Raw genomic sequence first — 25,000 nt, 5'->3', positions numbered from 1 at the left:
ATTGGATGATTTGAGGCAGAAACAGACCCAGTGGGGAGATCCAGGAGTCTCCTAAAGCCACCCCCGCAAAGTTGCATTTCAGTGTGCCTTTCTCTACGGCCTAGGGAGAGACAAGACAAAGAACATCTCTATTAAAAATATGTAATTCATCACACACACACACACACACACACACACACACACACACACGGTGCAGTGAACAGTGTGGGTGGAGATTTTAGGAAGTGGACAATAACTTTGGCACCACAGCATTGGGTTCCTCTTATCTATCATACTTTACTCAGCACATGACAATGAATGTTATAGTCTTGAGATTTGAAAACCAAGTACCGAGCGCAGACATTTTTCATTGGTTCCATTCAAAGACCGTAGCTAGCCTTTCATTCTGAAGTTTACAAAAGCACAAAGATAGGAGACGCACACACACCTTCGTGAGTTCCAATGAGATAGCTGCTGCCATTTTCCCTCCATAAGACTCAGAGAATATGTAGAATGGGACCGTCTGTGGAGATAGTGACATTTTGTTCAAATATATCAAAGGTACCTATAAACTTTACTTAGTGGCGGTAATTCATATTTCATCCAATGGAATCCCCAAAAAGTATCAAACCGAGGTCCTGTTTAATCCTTAAAAAAATCAGAATTCAAACAGTCAAATACAGCTGATATGAGCATAGGCAGTGGATAGCTAAAGCAATAAGGTGGAAAATGTATTTTATGGGTCTGAAATGGGTGGGTGGGTGGGCGGTGGTGGTGGTGGGGGGCTAAAGCATACCTGGAACTCTGCACTCTTAGCGAAGAAGTGTTTGAGCAGGACCAGCATGTCTGAGGCCACCGTAGCCACGTTTGTGGCGTAGGCGTCTGGTGTGTCTGCGTAGCTGAAGCCCGTCCCTACTGGGTTGTCCACAAACAGCACACTGGCAGCCTGGACCTGCAGGCCAATCAAACAACATAGCACCTGTGTTCTATTTCCATGTCTAGTATAAAAGCAACCCCTGGCCCTCATCATCTGCACCAAATACTGTATCTATTCCATGATGGCAGACTGTGCTTGATAATGTGCCATCAGATTGATGCTAGTCATTTGTGTTGAGTATGGACTGGGTGTGTCAACAGGAGCAAAAGGTAACTTAGAGTTAACTGTTCTAGAGTGAATCACTTATCAGATAAGCTACCATGTGTAATATCTTTGAGAGATGTATACGCTTCTGTGCCCACTGCCCCAGACAGAAGTGTGTATTACCCAGTTGTTTTTTCTAGGCTGCAGGTCCCTGTCCAGGGGTCCAATCTCTTCAAAGTTCCCAAAGCCACTGCCCGATCCTCCTGGGCCACCCTGGGAAGACATGAACAATTGAGAGAATTTGGTTTTGTGGTAGCGCTGTCTGTCTTCTGCACCCTTGGCAGAGGGGATAAATCCTCATGACTGTTAATTCCCCCCCCTTAATTAACATATTTCTTTCCCAAAATACATTAGGAGAGTCGTGTCAGTTCCACCCACGATTCTATGGCTTCTAAAACAGAGCCACCGACCCCTCTACTTGTGAGTTGTGAGAAGAGGTGAGCCCACCTACCTGCAGCCACATCACAAGGGGCAGCTGGGTGTAGCTGGCTGACGGGTGGTCTGCGTAGTACAGCCACCAGAACATGTGCGCCCCGGCGCGTACATCCACGTAGCCCCACGACTCCTTGGCTTTCATCGGAGTCGAGAACCCTACGTATGAGAAATGGGGTTGAAATGTAAGGCTATGCACAACAACATTGACATTGTGTAGCGAAGCCCCTGTATAGGTGGTATTTGCTTGTCCTGATTAAGCGGCAAAGTTGGGTTGCCGTCCTCATCAGATCAGGACCACCACAGAAGACAAGGCGATGTTCCAGCCCCTGTCTAGCCCGTGATGATGACTTCCAGGTTGCGTCAAAGCAACTTTCGCTCTGACAAATAAAAGAGTTTAAAGGCGGCGAGAACTTGGCTAGTCGATAGGGAACTTAGCCATATTATTGTCGTAGCTAGCTTTCAAGTGAACTGAAATGTCAGTATGATTAGTTTCTCATGAGCCGAAGTAAGTCGAGCCTTTGTACATCTGTCATTGCGTGAGCTTAGAATTATAAGGTTCTATCTCAATTTTGGGTCAAAATTGAGTTTTTTACATAATCTGATCCATTAGGTGTTTATTAATGCCTGTGTGGTGTTATTTTAAAAATGTTGACATTTCTGAGTTAGTAATTCATCAAATACAAAGGTTCCATTTCACAAAACCTAATGGAATGTAAAAACTTTGACGCTCAATATCTCTGAACTACCCTAAACGGAGATAGAACCTTATAATTCTAAGCTCACGATTGGTCTCTCTCGCCTGTAGCCGTCCACAGTTTCCTATGTGGACATTCTCCACTGAACAGTTAAGTCTACCTCTGACATGACCATTTCCAGAAGCACATACCTGTTCCAATGACCACGACCAGCATCAGTACAACGCACATGCCTGTTGTTGTAGAACACCCCATATTATCCCCAAAAAATCTCAGTCTGACTGGCAGAACCAAATCACCAACTCGATGCTAACGCTTGTGTGTGTGAGCCAAGTGGGATCGTAAATCACATGATCAAAATGGTCAGCTGACCTCCAAGCCACAACTCTGTCAAAATAAAAGTCCAATAATAAAATGAAATGCATAATAATAATAATAATAATAATAATAATACAAAAAACTAATTATGCAGGATAGTGTGAAAAGGACACTTAGAAAAAAATAAAAGGATTTCTAAAGAAATATAGCTTTGTTCACAGTCATATCAGAACTCAGACATGGACACATCTTTAAACCTTTTCACTTGATCAAGAAGATCATAATTGAAATGAAGATTTCTCATTTCTCAAGTTGATTAAACATGCCTCAGCAACTTTCAGAACGTGAATGTATTATTGTTCAAAATAAATGTTATTTTAAAACAGTAACACTGTCAAAAAATGAAGTAGCATTGTTCATGTTGCCATGTAAGTCCACAAATACACTGCAACCAGTCTCAGTCCTACTGTTCACTGAGCAAGGCTATTTGAGTAAATTGTCCTGTAAATGCATGAAAGTGGTGTTGTTCAAAACGAATGAATGCACAATGCATGGTCGTTTTCAAACTCACTTTGTGAGTCTCTTTCAGGCACATTGCTGCCTCCCAAAGGTCGACGTGAGCATGACACCCATCATGCACAAGATGACCCAAATGAGAAGATTTACAAATTGATACTTTCATTTGACTCTCACACTGGACGTGTAGTGATGTTGTGTGGTGGAAAATAATGCCTACTAAGACATTTTACTTATTGATAAAGACCTTTAAGACTGAATTCACAAGTCACTAGACAGTCAGACTGTCTGGGCAGAACCAACACATTGACGACCTCAGCCTAGTAGACAATGAAACCAGTTTCTCTACTTGAAGCTTGACATTGGCTAGACAACAGACACATTTAAATTATTACAAAGACCTGATTGCTCTCTTTTCTCTTGACCTGCACCTAGATGGACTGCCATCTAGAGCAGTTTTGGACTTTTGTGTTTCCCCAGGCCCAGTACTCTAGGACCAGACTAAACCAGTTTGTGGCCAAAAATGTGTGTCTCTTTTCCACCTTTGTGTCTCAAGGAGAAAGTGGGGGTCGATTCCCCCCTAACCTCTTCTCAATCTGCACCACAGCCACTCCTTCTCATACAGGAAATGCCTGTGATTGGCCTATACCTCACCCGAGGGCGGGCTTGTTGCCTGAGTGTACCTGAGTGTATAAAATCCCCTGTATCGAGACTTTCTAGACTAGAGGAACCTTTGACTGTTTTTGATTGATTGATTGATTGAAAACTTTATTAGAAGATTTGCAGAAGTAGGTACATGAAAGTACATATTACATACAAGGTCAACTAACAGGATAAAAACCCAAGAAAGCCACTGGCTTATTTCAATTGGGGTCCTTGATTCTCAATTCATCGTTACATGTAAGACAGACAAACAAAACTAGTACTATCTACAAGATAATACAGACAAATAACTAGTACTATCTACAAGATAAACATACATCCATCATGGGAAGAACACAGTGGCGGGCGGTGCATTTCACACCTAGGCCTTCAGTGATGTCCGACACAGTCCTACCTGAATTATTCTACCTCTTAATACCATCATTATGACGCCATGGCTCTAGAAACTAGACAGAAACACAGTATAACCGGGCGTTGCATCACCTTAACATAATCAGACAAGTACAACAGAGTTATATTAATATTTCCGAAGCATTTTTAATCAATAAATCCGCATTTACAATGAAGAGTGTGATCTTTAAGATCGCTTCGCTTGGATACTGTCAAAACTTTTAAATAAAAGGCACTTTTAGTCAAGAAACGTGACAAAACAATTCAACAAGTCTTGAGTACTTTTACTGCACAGCTGATTCACGTGCGCCACCCACGTAATCTCCACATCTCTTGCAACCTGCAACAGACGCATCAAACATTTATTTTATCAGCCTATATTTGTCGTTTTAATTACCTATATATTAATTCGTTAATATTGAAACCTATATATTAATTCGTTAATATTGAAACGAAAATAAAATGAAATAACGAAATAAAATGACAAAAATATATACAAATAAAATAAAAAATTAAATGCTTTGTACTCACCAAAACAACTTCATTTGAAAACAAAATCCATCCTCCTTTCTTTCCTCAGGAATACTTCAATTACTCTGGTGTAGAGTTTATCTGTACGCTTCAGCTCCATCAATAAGTGCTTTTCAATTGACATGGAAGCTAATGCTGGGGTACCGCTCGTAGTTAGCGATCTGAAAGTGCCGGACAAACCCTTTTCCCCGCTGAGAAAGGCTCGCAAGAGTCGGGGTTGGCCGTTCTCTGATAATGTCTATCTTTTCCTGGAAAGTTCTTCTAGAAAATGGCGTTGTTTTAAGATCTGCCATCACATCTGCCTCTTCTCCCCCTTCCGCCATTGTAGCTGATTGCAGACGGTATAAAGATACGCAAATTACCTTGCTACGCATCTCAATAGTGCGTATCCAATCAAAAGACGTGCTGGGTGCTGACATCAGATTGAGCCTTCCAGCAGGCGCCGTTGTTGATTTTGCGCGCATCTACGTAGGTTTACTAGGAACGCCACTGGTTTTCTCGTTCCAACGTTAAGTTACAGGTCGAATTCGCGGCACCGTCTGTTGTGAAGGCGGGCAGATTTGGGAGCCCCCTAGCAACACATTTTGATTGGATAAAAGCTCTAACATAAAGGCCAGCCCTCCAAATCTCAATTGGAGACTGGAAGCAGCGCAACCAAGAGGAAAGCTATGAAATGAAGAGAATAGACTATGGGGAATCATTAATACATATTTGTGGAAAAAATATATTAAATAAAATGTATATTCTGATGATGTTTAGGCCAGCAGAGAAGGCCTTGCTGGCCCTGACGGCACACCACTGGAAGAACAATACAACAAAGCATAAGTTATGTACAGCGGGTAGGACAGGTGGGGACATACACCACAGGTGGGGGCGGGGGACAAAACACAAAGTATGTACAGTGGGTAGTTCAGGTCTTTTAATCTGATTTTTGATTTAGAGGGTCCAGTTACGGATTGCAGCCTCCTGTAAATGTTTTTTGAGAGTGGTTTTGAAGGTGGGCAGTGTTTTGCACTCCTTTAAGATTATAGGAAGGGCGTTCCACATTTTTACTGCATAGTTTGCAAACGAGTTTAACCCCTTGTTTGTGGTGCAACGCGGTTGAACGTGGTTCGTGGAGCTTCCTCTGGTATTGTATGTGTGGACGTTGTTCACTTTTTGGAAGTATGTTGACAGGTACTTGGGTGTCTTTGTGGTGTAGCGTATCTTGAAGACCAGGCCCAGTGCAAGCTGCTGCACTCTGTCAACTACTCGTAGCCAATCAAGGCTCAAAAAATGAGCAGCGGTTAGATGTGTCCTAGGGTTGAGGCCTAGCAGAAGCCTAACCAGTTTATTTTGGGCTGTCTGGAGTCTTGTTTTTTGGGCCTTTGTGGTTCTATAGTACCATGATGTTACGGCATAGTCGAAGTGACATTGAATGAGAGCTCCTGATAGGGTCCTCAGTGTGTTTTTACTGACAAGTGAGGATATCCTGTACAAGAATCTAGTTCTATGGTTCACTTTTTTGATTACTTTTGCTGCCATTTTATCTCCGGAAAGATTTGCCTCTAAGATGGAGCCCAGGTATGTAATATCCTCTTTTCTTGTGATATTAATGTTACCCACTTTTATTTTGAAATGTAAAGCCTTTCTGAGTTTAGATGGGGATCCGTATAGGATGGTTTCAGTTTTACCTAGGTGTATTGATAGTTTATTGTCAGCTAGCCAGATGCAGATTCTACTCAGTTCAGTGCTTAGCGCTTTTTCCACCTGCAATATGTCCCTGTCAGAGACCAGCAGAGCCGAGTCATCCGCGAACAGGAACAAATTGCAATCACATGCTGATGACATGTCATTCACATATATTAGGAACAGTAAAGGTCCCAATATGCTGGGAGGGGGGGGGGGACAGTGTTCCGTTCACACTAACCACCTGTTCCCTCCCCTCTAAGTAGGATTGCATCCAGCTCACCGATGTTCTATCGAACCCAATTGCTTTCAGTTTATCTAACAATATGTGGTGATCTACTGTGTCGAAGGCCTTCTGGAGGTCCAGCATGACCATGCCGCAGTACTTGCCCGAGTCCACCTCATGGTTGATGTGGTCGTTCAAATAGAGAAGGCATGTGTCAGTGGAATGGGATGTTCTGAATCCTGATTGAAATTCATTCATCAGATTTGTTTCGGTAAGGTACCTATCAACCTGTTCATAAACTATTTTTTCCATAAGTTTCGAGATGGAATTAAGAATAGAAACAGGTCGGTAGTTGCCTGGGTCTAATTTGCTTCCTTTTTTATACAGTGGGGTTACCCTTGCTATTTTAAAGTCAAGGGGGACGTGTCCCTGTTTGATGGAGAGGTTTATTATGTGGGTGATGATTGGGGTAATGGAGGCAGCTGAGTCTTTTAGAAATCTGGCTGGAATATTGTCATGGTCCGTGGCCTTTTCTGAGTGTAGAGCGCCCAGTTTTTTAAACACCTCATCGTTTGACACCATGAGTTTAAAATCATCTTTGCGTACACCCAGTTTATTGTAGAACGCACGGATGTGCTCTACACCATAACGCCCTGAGTGGGGTGGTAGATTGTTAACTAATTTAGTGGCTATGGTTGTAAAGAAAGTGTTTAAGCACTTAGCCACATCCAGCTTGTCTGTAAAGAGAGAATCTCCAGATTTTATGCTGTTTGTAGACCTGGTTTTGAGTTTTTGACTGCAACCTAGTTGGCTATTAAGTAGCTTCCAAAGGTCACGTGGTTTGTTTAAGTTTTCTTCGATTTTGTTATCGAGGTATTTTTTCTTAGCAGATTTTGTCATGGTAATTACCTGATTGCATAGTTTGTTGCATTGTTTTTTAATTTTCTCAAAGTGGGTTTTGAGATCTTCGTTTAAGTGTTTCACTAATTTTGATTTGCATTTTTGAACTTCAGAGCATTTTAGGTCTCTGACTTTCATAGCATTTAGAATGTCCGAATTCATCCATGGTTCCGGTTTGACTGTCACGCTTGATATGCTGTAAACTTTCCTCCTTTTGCAAAAGTAAATTAAATACCTTTTCCTATGCAATTTGAAACGAAGCAGGCTGCCTTTTTTGATTCTATATTTAGATCATATCTACGACAGTTGTCATACTCAAGACGAATATATTAGCAATCAGTTTCTTCAAAGAAGAGAGGAAGGATGGATGCATTTTTAAAAATTCTTTAATTTAAAGCATATTCCTTTCCGCACCGACAGGTGGCAGTACTCTAACAATACTTCAAAAACATTCTGTTCTCTTCCCCCAGCACCACGCGCCAACACACGCAGCAGTTCATCCGCTCTGCAGTAATGGCAGCCTCCAGTACCAACACCATTCGGGTACGACTGTGTTTTGATTATCCACCGCCTGCTGTATCCGACTTTCGCATGTGTTGGGTACTCGTGGACTTAAATAAATGCCTAGTAGTTGCAGATCTAGCAAGCATTATCCGAAAGAAGTTCGACTACAGTCGCAGAAATATCTTGAACTTGTTCATTGAAGACTGCTACTTGCCCCATACAGAGAGCATCTACGTGGTGCGTGACAACGACAATATCAGGTGTGTTTCTGATCAAATACTGCAGTCTGATTCACTGTGATGATTATCCTTACTGCTGTGGTTATAGCAAACAACCCTTACACCGCACATAGAATGATGTGCATCCCACACAAGACAATGCTGCTCCTATGTTCGTCCCATGAATGAATGAATGAATGAATGAATGGACTTTATTGTCATTGCTACAGTACAGGTACCAAACAACGAAATTTAGGAGGGGTGGCTCCCCTGGTGTTAGGAAAGGAAAAAAAAAAAAACTTTTAGAAAAAGAAAAAAAATCACAAGAAGGTAAGGAGCTGGTTTACATAAATAAAGGCTATGTACACAATCCACTGTACTATACTGCACAGATAGTCAACTAGGGTTGTCATATTGCACAATAGTATTTTTTCACGTTATTTAATATATGTTCGTCCCATCCTGTGGTCTGTTAAAATTGCTATTCACTTTTCTACTCCTGCAGTGAGTTTCTGTCTGTGTCCTGTTGTATAGTGATTGAACAGCACTGGGTATTAACCTCGAGGTAAGAGAGTAACTGGAAGATCTCTGGTTTGATTCCCAGTGCTGAGGGGTGTTGTGGGCTGGTAACACCATGGGTATCTGATGTGCTCTTGTCTAAAGCACTTAACCCCTGAACTGCTCCATGTGGTGGGTAGTCAGCAGCTGACCCTGTGCTGTAGGTGTTATTTTGGTAAATGAAAGAATTTTAGATGGGAAAATAAAGATGTATTCTATTCTAGGGTTAAGGTGGACAGCACGACTCAGGTGAATGGCCTCGACACCTCCAGTGGAAACCCCAGAAAGAGAGGGAGAGACACTGGCAATGAGGAAACGGCAGAAAATGGGATGAGTGTGGAGCGGAAGAAAAAGAAGAAGAAAAGAAAGCACGAAGAGAGCGAGTCCAACCATGTTGCGCCAGCTGCAGACTCTGAGAGTAACACAACCAAGCAGAAAAAGAAGAAAGAAAAGAAAAAGAGGAAGATGGAGGAGAAGGAGGTGACTACCAAACAGACGGCCTCAACGAAAGAAGCCCCACCCACTGCAGCTCAGCCAGTCAAAAACACCAAGAAGGCTCCAGTGCCCACATCAGTATCTATTAATGGCAAAGCAAAGACACAAAATGTCTCCTCTACAGATTCTAGTGACAGCAGTAGTGAGTTTTACACCCCCCCACTAAAAACACTTCCCAAAACACCCTCTTCTACCTCTGCTGCCCCTGTGGCTTCCAAAGTCACTCCAAAGGGAAAAGTCACTGCCATGAAACCGCAGCCTCCGCCTTCATCATCGTCTGACTCATCAACCTCATCAGACGAGGCCTCAAGAGTGAAGCCTCCTCTCAAAAAGACTCATTTAACAAAGCCCTCCACCACCCCTACTAGCACCACACCCACAACGTCCAAAGTTGAGCAGAGAGACAAAACCACTCCGTCGAGGCTCCAACCCGGTCACCCTTCCCCTGTGCCCACCCCGTCCGCCCCTGCACAAAGACCCATAGCACTTGGGTCCACTCTGGCTGTGAAGAAGGGCTCGGAGAAGCCTGAGACCTCAGACTCAGACAGTAGTGAGGAGGAGATCACGCTGGTGATCAAACAACCGCTCCAGGGAACGGGGATGGGGATGGGGCTGGCCCGAGCTGTGGGTGACTCCAATTTGAGGGGCAGGGGAAGAGGGAGTCCCAGAGGTATGGAGAGGGAGAGGGGGAGGGGGAGGGGTCAAGGCCAGAGACTGGGTGAAGGTAGAGGGGGTACAGGTCCTCGGGGTGGAGGCAGAGGAGGGAGGGGGGAAGATGGAGGGGCACAGGGAGACCAGGGGTTCTATTTCAACTATGAGACAGGGCAGCAGCAGCAGCAGCAGCCGCCGCCGCCGCCGTCGTACCAGAGCGACTCACTGACCAACAACTCTGTGGTTCTCCGGGTAAGTAATTTGATAAGTCAGTCACAGTGTAATTGAATGTTTATTAATTATGAATGTTATAGACATACAATTGTCATTAGCTTCATAAAGCAATGGCTGGAAAGACGTGAAGATTAGACGTGAGCTAGATGATTATGTCGTTAACGTTTGAACTTAAAGATTGTAGGGGGCACCTGGGTGGCATAGCTGAATAAGGCGCATGCCACGTAATGACAGGATACCTGCATGTCATCGATCTATCCTGCATGTCACTGATCTAACATCCCTCTGTCATCCCTCCTCTCTCTATCTTCCTGTAAAAAATGTGTATGTATGGATTCGCATTATTTGAATACATTTTTGCTCTCTTTTTTGGTGTTGCTCTATGTAGAACCCAGCTGAGAGTGGCCCCAAACGGGACTATAGTGTCATGCCCCAACTAGCTTCTCCCCCGCCAGTGGGACAGAGGATCGCCTTTAAGGTAAGACAGCCATTTGGCTCTAGAGTACTGCCCAGATTATGTACTGTAGATCTGATAGCAATGCATCATAAGCTGCGTCACAAATTCCTCACTGTTTTCCTGAAGTGTAGACAGGTGCACACCACCACATGGATTTTAAAAGAATGGACTGGTGCAAGAGATATAGTGGAAACTCCCTTATGCCATGTGGGGGGAGTGAAGTGAAGTGCATACCTCATAAAAAAGGTGGAGAATACAGTACGGTATCTAGGAGGTAGTGGCTAGTGCTTGAATTGCGCTTCAGGGTATGTCTGTACAGATCTGTGTTGCTAGGGCGCTGCATGTCTCCATGTATCTCTCATTAACACCCTGTCCTGTTTATTCACAGCTGCTGGAGCTCACAGAGAATTACACACCAGAGGTGTCAGAGTATAAAGTAAGTATATATAGCAGAACGTGTGGCACGACTTCCCTCCTCAGTTTCTCACAGAAATTGCTGCCTGCTCACTGGTAGAAACATTTTCTTCTAACGATGTGTGGAGAAGCCATTCCCCCCAAATTATTGTCTGTAGCTTCATGTATTTGTGACAATAGATGTTTATATGCTACTACCGGTTGTAAGAGTAGCGAAATTGAATATACTGTAACTATTGCCATGTACTGATTTCTACACCAATCCTAGCTTGATTGCTGGTCTGCAGACTCAAGTGTTTTAATTCAATGTCAGATTATGAGATGCCGATACTGTCAATACAGTTCTTATTTTGATCCATCATCCAGCTTCTCAGACTTTTTATCATAACTTTTTTACTTTCTCTAGTGTTGTAGTTTGTTGTTTCATGATTGTCCTGATCATGTGAATGTTTCATGATTTTCCTCTCTCTCTCTCTCTCTCTCTCTCTCTCTCTCTCTCTCTCTCTCTCTCTCTCTCTCAGGAGGGGAGGATAATTAGTTTTGACTACAGCACTAAACAGATAGAGCTGCAGCTGCTCTCTGCATCTCAAGGTAATGACTAATGCATCAGGCCAGCCTCCTTGTCACCTGACTAGACTACAGTAGACTTCACTTGCATGGCTATCCATCCCAGGACACATTGTTTTCTCCCCTTGAACACTGGTCTAGGATCAGATTAATCTACTTTATTGCAAACCTTTACCATGAGCTAGACATTGAAACCTCTGACCCTGGACCATTTGCTTAACCTACATCAGCTCACTCATTCACTCATACAACTGGAAGACGTTAACACGATAGCGCCCTAGTGGACACCCAACACATCTCCCCTAACATACCTGTCTCTCCCTTAGGACATGTGGAGCCAGGCAAGTTTGACCTGGTCTACCAGAACGCCGATGGCTCTGAGAGTGTAGAGTACGCCGTTTCACGTGGGTCCCGGGTAAGTCATATTCCTGTGACTAATCTGATACACGACTTTGTTATGGTAATCACAAAAACAAATAAATCTGTGCTCTTTTTTTGGTGTCCCTTGAGTGACTCATTTCAGATCTAATTTCAACATAATTCAGGACATAAAATGGAACAACAATTGACACGTTCCACAGCCACAGCCACTGTAATTCCGCTTTAGGTAGAGCCGGTGGTTGTGTTGTCATTAGCCCTTTTTACACATAGTTCCCTGTAAATTACATGGAATCCCAACCTGAGACCGCCAGTGATTTTCTCTGTTCACACATGAGCTAAATGCCCTAAGATTCTCGTGTTGTGCCTTTACACACATGTTAATGGCATTCCCGGGTTTGCACAAGCTACTTGAATCACATTCAACTGGATGCAGAACTGGTATGTAGTAGACGTGAATTCGAACGAGACAGGCGTGTGAGACTGCCATATGAGGGGACGAGCGGCAGTTGCTATGGCCTTTGTTCAGGCACAGTTGAGTTTGTGTAAATGACATACGCAATAGTGATCATACCTCCGTTTTATATGTATTTATCATAACATTTTTCACATTCATTTAACAGGGAGTTAATTAACTCGTATTATGCATACCATCACCAAGTTCGCTCGCCAACTAAAGCACTTGATTACCGTTGATATCAACATACTATACTAGTACAAAAGTACAGTAAGGGAGAACTTGGTGAGGATGAGCATAATACGAGTTAACTCAATTAGACATATTGCTAGTAACTATAAACAGACGGAACAGCGCACACTGTGTTGTCGGCCTGAGTACGCACAGTTGAAGCGAGAGAGTGACTGGAAATTGCCGTCTGTACATTTTATTTCATTCTGGAAATTAGGGTTCTTTTGAGCCTGTCTGTCCATAATAATTATGGGAGGAGATTCCTCAAAGTCTTTAGTGTTTTAAGTTTAAGTTTCCAGTTTCTTGTTACATCCCATTATACAAGTATAACAGAGTAAAATTCTTAGTGGCTTTGTGAAATAAGATATAGACAGTATATAATATCATAGGCTATTCAGGGCTTGACATTAAGCTTTTTCAGGTACTTGTCCTTCGGACAAGTGAACTTATCTTTTACTTGTCCGAGAGCTCAAGTTACTTGTCCAAATCCAAAGATTTTGAAAAAGCAATAATATGAATAATAATATATTATACTCTCACCGGCCACTTCATTAGGTACACCTTTTCAACTGCTTGTTAACGCAAATATCTAATCAGCCAATCATGTGGCAGCAACTCAATGCATTTAGGCATGTAGACATGGTCAAGACGATCTGCTGAAGTTCAAACCAGCATCAGAATGGGAAATAAAGGTGATTTAAGTGACTTTGAACCTGGCATGGTTGTTGGTGCCAGACAGGCTGTTGCGTGATATTATAGTGTCAATATGGACCAAAATCTCTGAGGAATGTTTCCAGCACCGAATCTATGCCACAAAGAATTAAGGCAGTTCTGAAGGCAAAAGAGGGGGTCCAACCCCAAGGTGTGCCTAATGAAGTGGCCAGTGAGTGTATGTGTATGCAAATAACACATTTGACTACTATTGATTTGATAATGATGTATCCTTAATTTTCAAATGTATTCAATATTTTGTAATTATTTAAAAACGTAACCCCTAACCCTAACCCTTTTAGATAAAGGGATGAATATCTAGGAATATTTACAAAAAATGTTTGTAACTATAGTCTCTCCCCAATGGAAGCAATCTTATTTGCTAGCTTTTGGATAGTATCCTATATTCAAATTGAGAAATCTATAATTAGTGTCATTCTGAAGTTCGTATTGCGATGTGCTGGTCTTAAAACTTCAAACCTAAAATATACGATCGCATCGAACTACATGAAAATAAGCGGCATTGAGAAGAAGCGAATATGCGTTCACGTGAATGGCACTAGTGACAGGAGACCCACAACACTATGGCTGCGTTCGTAAACTCGCTCTGGAATCTGATCAGCACTCATGGAATGCCTTTTGTCCAATCACGTCTTTATGACGTTGAACGCAGTGTGCGCTCTGGCGCTCTGAGCGAATTTACGAACTATGACGATAACGAACTACGAGAGACTGAAATAGCGAGAATGAGGCGCGGCATCGCTTTGCGTGTAAAAAATGTTTACTATTCAGATCGGAAGGAGGAATTCAGGTTTGCAGATATTAATACATATTGATTTCTTTTTTTGTTTTGACTTGTCCATCGGACAACTGCAGGAGGAAGTCCACTTGTCCGAACATAAAATGTACTTGTCCCGGACAAGCGGACAAGCCTTAATGTCGAGCCCTGCTATTTTTTACTTGTTCAATGTTGTTTTGGTCCATTTATGAAGTGTGATCACCCGCTATTCAGTAAGCACGCCTCTAGCACGAACTGTATTACACTGTTTCGACATGCTAATGCTCTCTTTTGTCCCTCAATGCGTTTGTTAACACCCGTCCCCCCCTCTTTGAGTGCAGCCATTCATTGTCTAGTGATCCCCTTTTTAATTGTTGAGGTGAAAGAGAGGGCATTGGAATACTTCAGGGGGTTAAAAAAAAAAACAGCTGCATGTGCGGAATGTGGTTGTTGTGTTTTGGTTGCCATACAGATTGCTTTGTGACATGACGTCATTCCTAATATAATTTGAATTCTATTTTGTTTTCTTTCTGCAGGTGACAGAGCGTTGGGACTCTCTGCTGGAACCCAGGCTCATCTTGGAGAATTGAATAGGTCATCATGGGTCGACTTGGTTTGGCTAGACTAGTGCTAATCAGTCAGTTATTCTTTCAGTGAATGTATCCCTACATCCCTACACTGAACTGATTCTCTACCCTCCTCCCTGAAGCATGGACTCCCCCATCCTGGATTTAAAAGCATTGGATTTCTGTGAGAATATAGGCTAGAGGGAGTTTCCACTATATTTCTTACATCAACCCACTTCTTTTAAATCCACAAAGGAGAGTGACTGAGTAAACACTTTTGGGGGTTGAGCACTAGTCTCACTCTGTTCTACTCCTTATTCCAGTTAACTTATTCATGATCGGGATTGTGGAGAACCACAGGGAGCTGATTGACCTGAGTTCCTGTTTGGAACATGTTTAATGTTTAATGCTATTGTATTGTGAAGGGGAGGGTGTGGTAGATTGATCACTGTCTCTTGATCTAAGGATCTGAAATGATGGTTTTTATGTTGTTGTTTTTTTTACATTGGTATAAATGTGAATTTCCTGTCCTAAATAAATACTTTTCTTTGTTCACTGTGGCGTCTTTTAATAATCAAAGTAAATGTGGGATTTTAAGATAAACTTGTTCTGATATTGGGTATTTGTTTAGGGTAACATTCAATAACTGCCAATAACTCATGAGTCAGTAAACTGTATGTCTACCACGCTTGTATAGTGCTATTGAGGGAAAATACCATGGCCTACTACTGCATGCGTTTTATTCATTTTTAAATTGACATGATGAACATGAGACACTTTTTACTTTAACAGTCTCTATTCAATCAATCAAATATGATTATGAAACCGTTACCCAACCAGGTAAATAGATTCGGGTCCTATAGCATCTTATAAAATGTCATATAATACACACCTGACACTTTAAGATTGCGGACCTGATGCTTACGTAAAGGTTTTTTTTTCCCAATGGTGAATCGTCGCCATAGTTTCTACCCCCATCACACCCATCAGTGGTCCTTCCCGTTCTGGAGGTGATGCTGCTGATGTCACACCACCACCCGAGCCAGGCGGCGGAGAACGGGAAGGATGGCGACTACCGGACGGATTCCCACGGAGTCCGTGTAATGTTGTCTCTTACAGACAAACCGAACACGACGATGGAAGGACATGTATTCCCCGACCAAGAACAGCTTCTACAATTTCTGAAAAAGCTAAAGGAGGTGTTCGATGTCTGTGACGAGGATGCAGACGGCTACATTCGGGTCGAACACTTCGTGGACCTCGGTCTTCAGTTCGGGCAAGGAGATGAGGTAATTAAAGGTCTTCTCTGGAACATGATCGTGGTAGATGAAAGAGCCCTGATTTATCTCTGTTGAAACTGTTCTTCGTTTTTATTCGGACACAAGCCGGTGTGTGTGTGCGTGCGTGCGTGTGTGTGCGTGTGCGTGTGTGTGTGTGTGTATGTGCGCGCTGGCTCTTATTCGAAAAGAATCAATATCATCATCAATGGGTCAAACAGGTTCATCGGACAAAAGCAGCTGGTCAGTGTTGTTCTAATGTTTTCCTGTAAAATGTCGTATTGATATTCATCGACATGAATATTCCGTTTTATGTTAAGTGATTTTTGTTGAGAAAAAAAAAGACGTTTTAATTATCACTGACGTCAACAAGTCTGTATGAACCCGTCAACCGCCCACAGGTGACCAGTCAGGAGATTTATCCTATGTTTTGAAATTGGGCTTTTATATTGGTCTTTTGTAGCCTGCGACCAAACGTATTTGGGTCCTTTTATCACTACAATAAGATTACACACGTGCGTAATTACTCTGTATTTTTTACAATTATTCTCAAATGATAAATGTCATAGCCTACTCCAGTTTAGAATTGAAAATATGGCGCCTGTGTTTCTCTCCTCGCTAGGCTGCCACAGTATTTGCCACAATTGATGTGATGTGTTGATGACACCTGAGGTGTTGTAAACTACCTGTCAGCCTCAGGATGTCATGTCACAGTTGCCTACATTCTTGATAAATGCTTTGTGTATCTTTCCCCTGAGGGAGCCATCTCAGACCTGCAGCTCTATCTCTATGGGCTGGCACACATACATCACATCTCTATGACTCAAGCTGCTTTACTAAATGTGTTTGTTTGGGTATACTTTGCTACATGCTAATGAGCAACATTTACCACACAGGGTAAACAAAAACAGGACACAGCATGACAGAAAGCGAGGGGGTGTCGGTACTCAGAGTAAGACTTGTATGTACCGGTATGTTTTCAGTCACAAATGCCATGCTTGGTTCTCCATATATCGTGGAACTTTCCCCCTTAGTATGATATTTAAGTATGATATTTACATGACTAACCCCATTGCTCAGCAGTGAGAGCTCTTTGCATAACAAACAAGTATGTCCTTCATGGCAATTAACCTATATTATCCTTCTTGGAAAATATATTCTCTAGTAAAGGTTTATGATAAATGGATACAGTATACTTGTGCCATATTGTACTGTAAGCATCAACAGTGCCTTATACAGAGATATCTATTCTGAATCCATTGGATTATAGATACCTACAGTATGATCTCATATCATAGGTAAGGAGAATTAAACTGATAAGATACATTGGTATCAGTGTTGTTTAAGCTTTCAAATGGCTTTCATCTTGGTATTAATGAAGGCTGTGTTAGGATGGCTGTGCCTCTTGTGCATACTACTGAAAATGATGGGTTGAACTTGCATTGTTTTCCCCCTTGATGATGTGGATATACATAGCCTCCATTTATAGGCCTATCACATGCAGTATCTAGAGCATGACTAGACAAACCTCCCTCATTATCACCCGTCCTCTGATATACTGTCCCAGTCTCCTTCTCCCATTAGTCAGGTTTTTAAAGTGGGACAAACACTCACTGTTTGTCAGGCGACCTTAATTCGAACGGTCGCTCATCGGGCCGACATTGTTTGTTTATAATTGCTCACTCTCCCGCCATGCTTCGCCAGGATGGGGATTTTGCAGGTCGTTAGGCTTGTATGAAGGCCTGCACAGCACAGGCACTGGGAACCAAACGCTAAAAATAACAGTGCTGCTAAGAACGCTTCATTTCCTCTCTTCTCTGCTCCTCTTTGCTCTTGTTTCCGAGGTCTGTCTCCATGGCAATCGTTGCTTCCTTGGGTGGAGCAGCAGGTTGGTAACCGAGGGTCCTGCCTCCCCCTGCTAAGGGCAGCCAATGAGGCTGTTTTTTTGGGCATTAATGGTGATGTTTTCTCTGTAGGAAAATATGAAGTGCGCGGCTTGTCATTTGCGATACAGCCTCTGTCTTCAGTGCTGCTGAGTTTAATCATAAGGTACACAAGAAGGACTATTATTTATTAACTTTCATCTTCCTCTGACTGACTGGATCCCTCTCTACTGTTGATCAGACAGAGAAAGATGGTTTCCGTTCAGGACGACAGATAGGCCAGAGATTATACAGTACATATTATTAGAAGATACTCAACTCCGTTGGTTGGCCCTCCATTTGGCACAGACAGCTTGGGTTTTTCGTTTGTCCTTCTTTACACATCCAATCTAATCTAGTAAGGAAGGTCTGAGTTTGTGCCTCTCTCTCTCCCTCTCTCTCTCTCTCTCTCTCTCTCTCTCTCTCTCTCTCTCTCCTCTCTCTCTCTCTCTCTCTCTCTCTCTCTCTCTCTCTCTCTCTCTCTCTCTCTCCTTCTCTCTCTCTCTCCTTCTCTCTCTCTCTCTCTCTCTCTCTCTCTCTCTCTTTCATGTTTGGACGTACTGTAGCGTGGTGCTTCTTAAGTGTGACAACTGCTTCCTGCGTCTCAGTATCCAAAATGACACCCCTGCATGCCAGATTTAGAATGAGAACCATGGTTAATGAGACAGTTGACGTCATAAACATCCAGATCCCTGAGGAGGTAGCTATGTCTGCAATCTGAAGACCAATGGATCTATCAGTGGAAAAACCCTGATGAAGGCTGCAGGCTGAAATGCTTTGGTTTTAACAACAAACCCTTTTTTTAGCCACTTCTATTGTCCTCCAAGAGTTGCTGAATTTCCATTTCCTCTACTCCTCAGATTTACAGGGATGCCAAGGGGGTGGAGCTAGGGGTTGGTTTGGAATTGGGCCAATGAAACAACTGGAGCAGTCGGCTCCCATGTGGACTTCCTGGTTTCTTTATGACATAAACGGTCGATCCTGCTTTATCTCATTCTAGTCACTCTGTAGTCGAAACAAAGTCCCCTTGCACATGAAACACTCACTTTGTCACTCATCCATGATGGCCCTAGCTAGTCAATTATTCCCCACTCTTCCGATCTGCCACTCACCCCTGTGATTAGATCTAAATGACCTTGTCTCCCTGATATGTTAATGGAAAGTGGATGGGGAAACATCCACAGACAAAAAATACACATTTACACTTTGTTACTGTTGATTCAATTAACAACATAATCCCTCCATTCATCATGAATGTATAGAGTCTGTGTGAAACCACATCTACCATTAGTGAAAAACAAATTAGAAATGCTGTTACCCATTCCTTCACTTTTGGATGGTCCATTGTGGAATGTCCTGGCTTGAGATCTGCATTTAAACATGTTTAAGATGATACCGAAATTTAGAGTCTTGCACACATCTCAGTCTTGCTTCAAAGGCTATTTAGGATTGCCCGTTTCCGTTTGGCTGTTAATGTTCCAATCTATTTCGCAGTGCAAATCATAACATGGGTCTCCAAATTAAGCCATTGTTGTGAGTGTTGAAGTGTTGTGAGTTGTGGCGTAGCACAGCACATTAGTGCTGCAGCCTCTTATTGCCCCTCATATTGGTCCCATTGGGCCTTTCTGCCACCCCTCTTCTGTGTCTTCTTTGGTGGGACAGACTCCGCAACCGAGTTGCACAACATTGTAGAACATGTTCAATTCATATGGTTTCAATCAGTTACATGTTTGTGTAAAAAAAAAACGAGAAGAAGCACTGGCATTTAGCATCACTACTGCCCAGATGCTAAATGCTAACAGGGAGCAAGTTTACAGTTGAAAGCCAGTTATTTGAGTTGGTGAGTTGGTGTAGAAGCTTAGGATGATCATTAGCTGTCTAATTACAGAGAACATCTGAGTTTCATTGGGATAAAGCCTGCGTGCCTTTCTGACACCAGTGTGTTTGTACGCGTTTGATGTTTAATGCATGAAGGAGTGCAGTATTAAGCCGCCGCACAGCATGTTGACATCTCCATTTAAGCCTCTCTGATAAGGTGTCGCTGAGCCTTGCTGTACTGAAGCCTCTCTTTTGTGTGTGTGTGTGTGTGTGTTTGTGTGTGTGTGGTGTTTGATGACATTTAGCAGGTGGATATGGAGATGTGGTCTCTATGCTTAGCTCTTAGGTTAAGCCTATCTCATTCAGCCTTACCGTTGGCACATGAACACTCTACTTCAATCAGTTTTTTTATAGCCATGCCATGGTTGTGTTAGTGTTTATATCACCTGCTCTGGAGTAGTAGAGGGAAACCGAAGTCGCCTTGTTGTAGGCTTTGACACATGTGACACATTTTCCAACGAAAAGAGACGTCTGGTCAACATGGTTTAACAGGTTTAACATGGTTTAAAGGCCATAAACACACTCTGACGTCAACAGGGTTCCCTCAGGGGAGGCCGTGCCCAAGAAATCGAAGTGTCACCATCAGCGTATCCTCCCCCCTCTGTGATGATGGAGGGTGAGGGCAGGCCTGGTTTTCTTTGATCCTTTGATTTTGATGAAGAAAGTTTGACAAGAGACAAATGCCATCTGAGTGATACGTTCATCATTGATCCCTGATGCTTCTATGGTACATGTTACCCTCTATGACATCATTCGTTCCGCCTCCTCTATTGATGTGTTCATTCTCGACACTCTGCCACTTCATTTGATGTCTTTTTCTTCCTTTCTTTTTTTCTCTACCTCTCTACTTCTTCTTCTTCAAGTCTCTCTTGCGTTTTATTTCATGCTACACTTAGGGATGCACCGAAATGAAAATTCTTGGCCGAGACCGAAGCCGAATTTAAGGAAACACTTGGCCGAATACCGAATACCGAATACCGAATGTGTATCGGCAGTTTTTAATTTTTATCATTGCATAAACTAAATACATTTTGCTTTTTATTCATGCTTCTCAAAGAAAGAAACAAATAACTTTTATATATAACTTATTATAACTAATTATCGTGGGATTTAATCTCTACTGCTTTCCAGGGTTCAAGTTAATGATATTCATGATTTGTCTCTACATAGGCTTCAGAAAGTATTTAGACCCCTTCACTTTTTTCACATTTTTGAATAGATTTGCCATCAATCCACACACAGTACCCCATAATCTAAGTAAAAACGTTTTTTAATGTTTGCAAATGTATTAAAATGTAAATACAGAAATACCTCATGTACATAAGTATTCAGACCCTTTGTCACTCTTAAAATTAGGTCACATGCTAAATGTCTTCAACAAGTCATTCAACAAGTTGAATTGAGTCCACCTGAGTGTAAGGATAATAGTTCATGTTATTTCAGAATGAATATCTTTTGTTTTTATAGTCTCTGGTTTGCATAGAAACCACCGCATGATACAGCTGCATGTCATAAACTCGTGTAGAACAGCTGGGAGTCTGAATATGTTTTCAACAAGGCAACAACTCTGCTTCTCACTCCAATTTTAAATTGAGCTACGACTGCTAAGCTAACTAGCTAGATGAGTGTAAGGTTGCGTTCGTAAAGTCGCTCTGAGAGCGCTGGAGCGCACACTGGGCCCGACGTCATAGAGAAACCGAGTCATTTGATTGGACGAGAGGCATTCCACGAGTGCTGATCGGATTTCCTGAGTGAATTTACGAACGCAGCCAGTTTTGAAAGCGCGTCGCCTTGCGCCGTGCGCCTGTTGAGAGTTATATTTAATTGTATTGCGTCATCAAAACACGGCCACTATTCGGTGGTTAACATTCGGTGTTTTCACACATTCGGGCGAATACCGAATGTGCTTTATTTTGCGATATTCGGCCGAATACATTCGGTGGCCGAATGTTCGGTGCATCCCTAGCTACACTACCTGCCCTCTAAGCCTCTCTTGCGTGGCGTTGAGGTTATTTCAGTTGTATTGAAAGGGGGTTAGAATTGAGTTCTATGAATCCCATTTGAATGGATTAGGCTATCTCAGGCTTTTCACCTGTCACTGTCCAACCTTGACTTCAGCGAACTAGGCCTGCTGTTACAGTCCAGCACAGCTTCTATGTGTATGCTGTAAGAAATGAACATAACACTGTTTATAAAGCACCTTATCATGAATTGCGCTTAAAGGCTTCATTCTGGACCCCACCCTCTCATTCGATCCCCACGTCAGTTCTATTGTCAAGACATCCTACTTCCACCTCCGAAACATTGCAAAAATCAGACACTGCCTCTCCCCGCCCGCTGCTGAATCCCTCATCCACGCCTTCATCTCCTCCCGCCTTGACTACTGCAACTCCCTACTCACCGGCATCACCTCCCGCTCCCTCCATAGACTCCAGATGGTCCAAAACTCTGCAGCACGCCTCCTCTCAAACACCCGCTCCCGTGACCACATCACTCCTGTCCTCCACTCTCTCCACTGGTTCCCCATCAAAGAACGTATCCAATTCAAAGTCCTCATCCTCACATACAAAGCCCTCCATAGCCTGGCCTCCCCTTACCTGACTGACCTCCTTCTCCCCCACCGCCCTACCCGTACCCTCCGATCCTCATCCATTGTTCCCCTCACTGTCCCACCCTCAAAACTCAAAGGCTTCGGTCACCGTGCCTTTTCACGAGCTGCACCCCGCCTCTGGAACTCTCTCCCTCAACCACTCAGAGACTCACCCTCACTCCTCACTTTTAAATCCCACCTCAAAACCTACCTGTTCTCCCATGCCTATAGCCTCCCCTACCCCTAGCCATCTCCCCCATCCCGGCCACCCCCCCCCCGCCCCCCCCCTGGACACGCATACAACCTCCCCTACCCCTACCCATCTCCCCTAACCCTGCCACCCCCCTGATATGCATACAGCCTCCCCTACCCCTAACCACCTCCCCTGTCCCTACCACCACCCCCCCCCTCCCCGTTCGCTGACTCTGTGTTCCATGTGTCCATGTTGCTTGTTGGTTTTGTGTTTTCCGTATCTCCTATATTGTCAGCGTCTTTGAGCCTCGGAAAAGCGCTATATAAATGTAATGAATTATTATTATTATTATTATTATTATTATTAAAGAGGTCACTAAAACCTGTTTACTTACTTACTAGTCATACTTAGCCTACTAGTAGTGAGTTAGTAACATTGAATGATGTGTGAAACAGTTGAGTACCATAGAACGATTGTGATCGTTGTAATCCAAACATAAAAAAAAAGTGATATGATGTATGTGTGAGACTTTGGGGGTTTAGGGAGGGGAAGGGTGTGTGTGAGAAGGCTTTGGGGGGGGTGAAGAGGCTGCAAGTGTGCGTGCCGGTTGATGAGCTTGGAAAGCGAGGTGTGCTCTGAGATGATGATTAAGATGTTAATCAGCAAGGCAGTGAGTCACGGTGAGAGAGGGGTGAAGACACGGAGGAGAGAGATGGAAAAAAAAAATAGAGAGGTAGAGCTGGGGACTGAGCGCCTCTCAGCATCCCTCCTTCTCTTTGGCATTCTCACCCTCCCCTGCTTTCTCACCCTCCTCCTCCCTTCCTCTCCTTTTCCCCTCGTTCTTCCCCTTCTCACTCTCCTCTGCCTCACTTTGTCCTTTATCCTCTCCACCCTTTTTTTTCCCGGACATCTCCTCCTCCTTCCCTCCTCGACCTTTACTATTAACCTCCACGCTCCTTCCTCCCTCCCTCCCTCCCTCTTTCCTTTCCTCCTCCTCTTCCACCATTCTTCTCTCCTGCTTCTTAGTCTCTGTATGTGTGTGGTTGGCTTGTCACAGTGAACAGTATGAATGTGTTCTTATTGCATTGGAGAGAACACGTGCCAGTCAGGACCCTCAATGACACGTTTGTGAGCATGTGCCCTGTAATGACTCTCTCTCTCTCCCATACACACACACACACACACGCACACGCACACACACACACACACACACACACACACACACACACACACACACACATAAACTCGCTTGATCTTTCTCCCTCCTCACTTGCTCTCTGCTCTCTCTCTGTCTCTCTCTCTCTGTCTCTCTCTCTCTGTCTCTCTCTCTCTCTCTCTCTCTGTCTCTCTCTCTCTGTCTCTCTCTCTCTGTCTCTCTCTCTCTCTGTCTCTCTCTCTCTGTCTCTCTCTCTCTCTGTCTCTCTCTCTCTGTCTTTCTCCCTATCTCTCTCTCTCTCTCTCTCTCTCTCTCCAGCCCCCCCACCCCCCCCGGCTACCCCCCTCTAAGCTCTCTACATGGTAGCCTTGGAGATCACAATCCAAAAGCACTCTGGGTAAAAAAGCTTGTTCACTCCTCTGTTATGGATTTCAATGACATTGTCCCTCACTCCCACAACATCGTACCAAAAACACTCCAACTGCTGAGAACACCATTGATTCCAAAGGCCACTTTCTCTGACATAATAGCGAATTTCTATTGTTGTTGCATGTGATTAGTGTCTTCGTTTCAACTGGCCTCATTTGATAGGATCCGGAGTGCAGTGCATTGGATGCGTATAGCTGCATTTTTACATAAAGGATTCGTTGACACAGATATCCCTAAATATGGTCATGATATAGAAAGCGGTATTTTGCCACGGAACTAACTTATGTCTTGTCTTTTTTTTTTTTTTTTTTTGAGTGGGGCAGTCCCACTCATGTTTTTCATTTTATTGGACAGATTCAGTGAAGACAGACAGGAAAGTAGGAGAAGAAGGGAGAGAGGGCAGTCAGCAGGGCATGGGCCAGATTCGAACCCATGCCGACATGAGATATGTGTGCACTGTAGACAGCGGTGCTAGACCACTGGACCACCCCAGGCCACAGCTTATGTCTTGTCTTGATAGCATCTTTCTGCTTATTGGTTGAAACTGCTGGGGCTAAACCCTCTGTGTCTGTGACTCTGGAGAGAGGTATTTTGGGGGATTTGGGGGATAGTGTAATATCCAGTTTGTACTGATATGTATATTTATCCAGTTTGTACTTGCCTACGCTGCATTATAGATTGCCTTCAGCATATTAGCATCAGCTGCAGCAAGGGCCCGGCGGTGAATTTTTCATGGTTCTTACATAACCATGATTCTCTACCTACATGCTTGTTTGTGTGTGTGTGTGTATGTGTGTGTTTGTGTGTGTCATCTAAATATTAACCAAGCTGCAGCAGAGGGCTAAAAATGGTAACACAATTAGACCATGACAGT

General features: G+C 43.3%; 2 protein-coding genes across 3 annotated transcripts in view; one reads left to right on the top strand and one right to left on the bottom strand.

Moving 5' to 3' along the window:
* scpep1 (serine carboxypeptidase 1) overlaps window positions 1–2,575 on the bottom strand; it is a 6,572-nt gene extending 3,997 nt beyond the window's left edge. The window contains exons 1-6 of the mRNA XM_080524263.1: window positions 2,442–2,575; window positions 1,572–1,711; window positions 1,244–1,333; window positions 776–931; window positions 428–502; window positions 28–100 (exon numbers count right to left, since the gene is read on the bottom strand). Coding sequence (XP_080380389.1) covers window positions 28–100; window positions 428–502; window positions 776–931; window positions 1,244–1,333; window positions 1,572–1,711; window positions 2,442–2,505 — 598 coding nt within the window. The 5' untranslated portion in view covers window positions 2,506–2,575. The remainder of the gene's footprint in view (window positions 1–27; window positions 101–427; window positions 503–775; window positions 932–1,243; window positions 1,334–1,571; window positions 1,712–2,441) is intronic.
* Window positions 2,576–15,817: 13,242 nt separating this feature from the next.
* rab11fip4a (RAB11 family interacting protein 4 (class II) a) overlaps window positions 15,818–25,000 on the top strand; it is a gene marked incomplete at its 5' end in the record, with an annotated part of 44,340 nt that continues 35,157 nt past the window's right edge. For both annotated transcript variants that reach the window (XM_080524262.1, XM_080524261.1), the window contains one exon: window positions 15,818–15,970. In XM_080524262.1, the coding sequence (XP_080380388.1) occupies window positions 15,818–15,970 (153 nt within the window). The remainder of the gene's footprint in view (window positions 15,971–25,000) is intronic.

Source organism: Nansenia antarctica (genome assembly GCF_963989245.1).
Source record: "Nansenia antarctica genome assembly, chromosome: 2".
Classification (NCBI taxonomy): Eukaryota; Metazoa; Chordata; class Actinopteri; order Argentiniformes; family Microstomatidae; genus Nansenia; species Nansenia antarctica.
The sequence above is the reverse complement of the archived record's forward strand: the minus strand, read 5'-3'. Positions and strand labels throughout refer to the sequence as shown.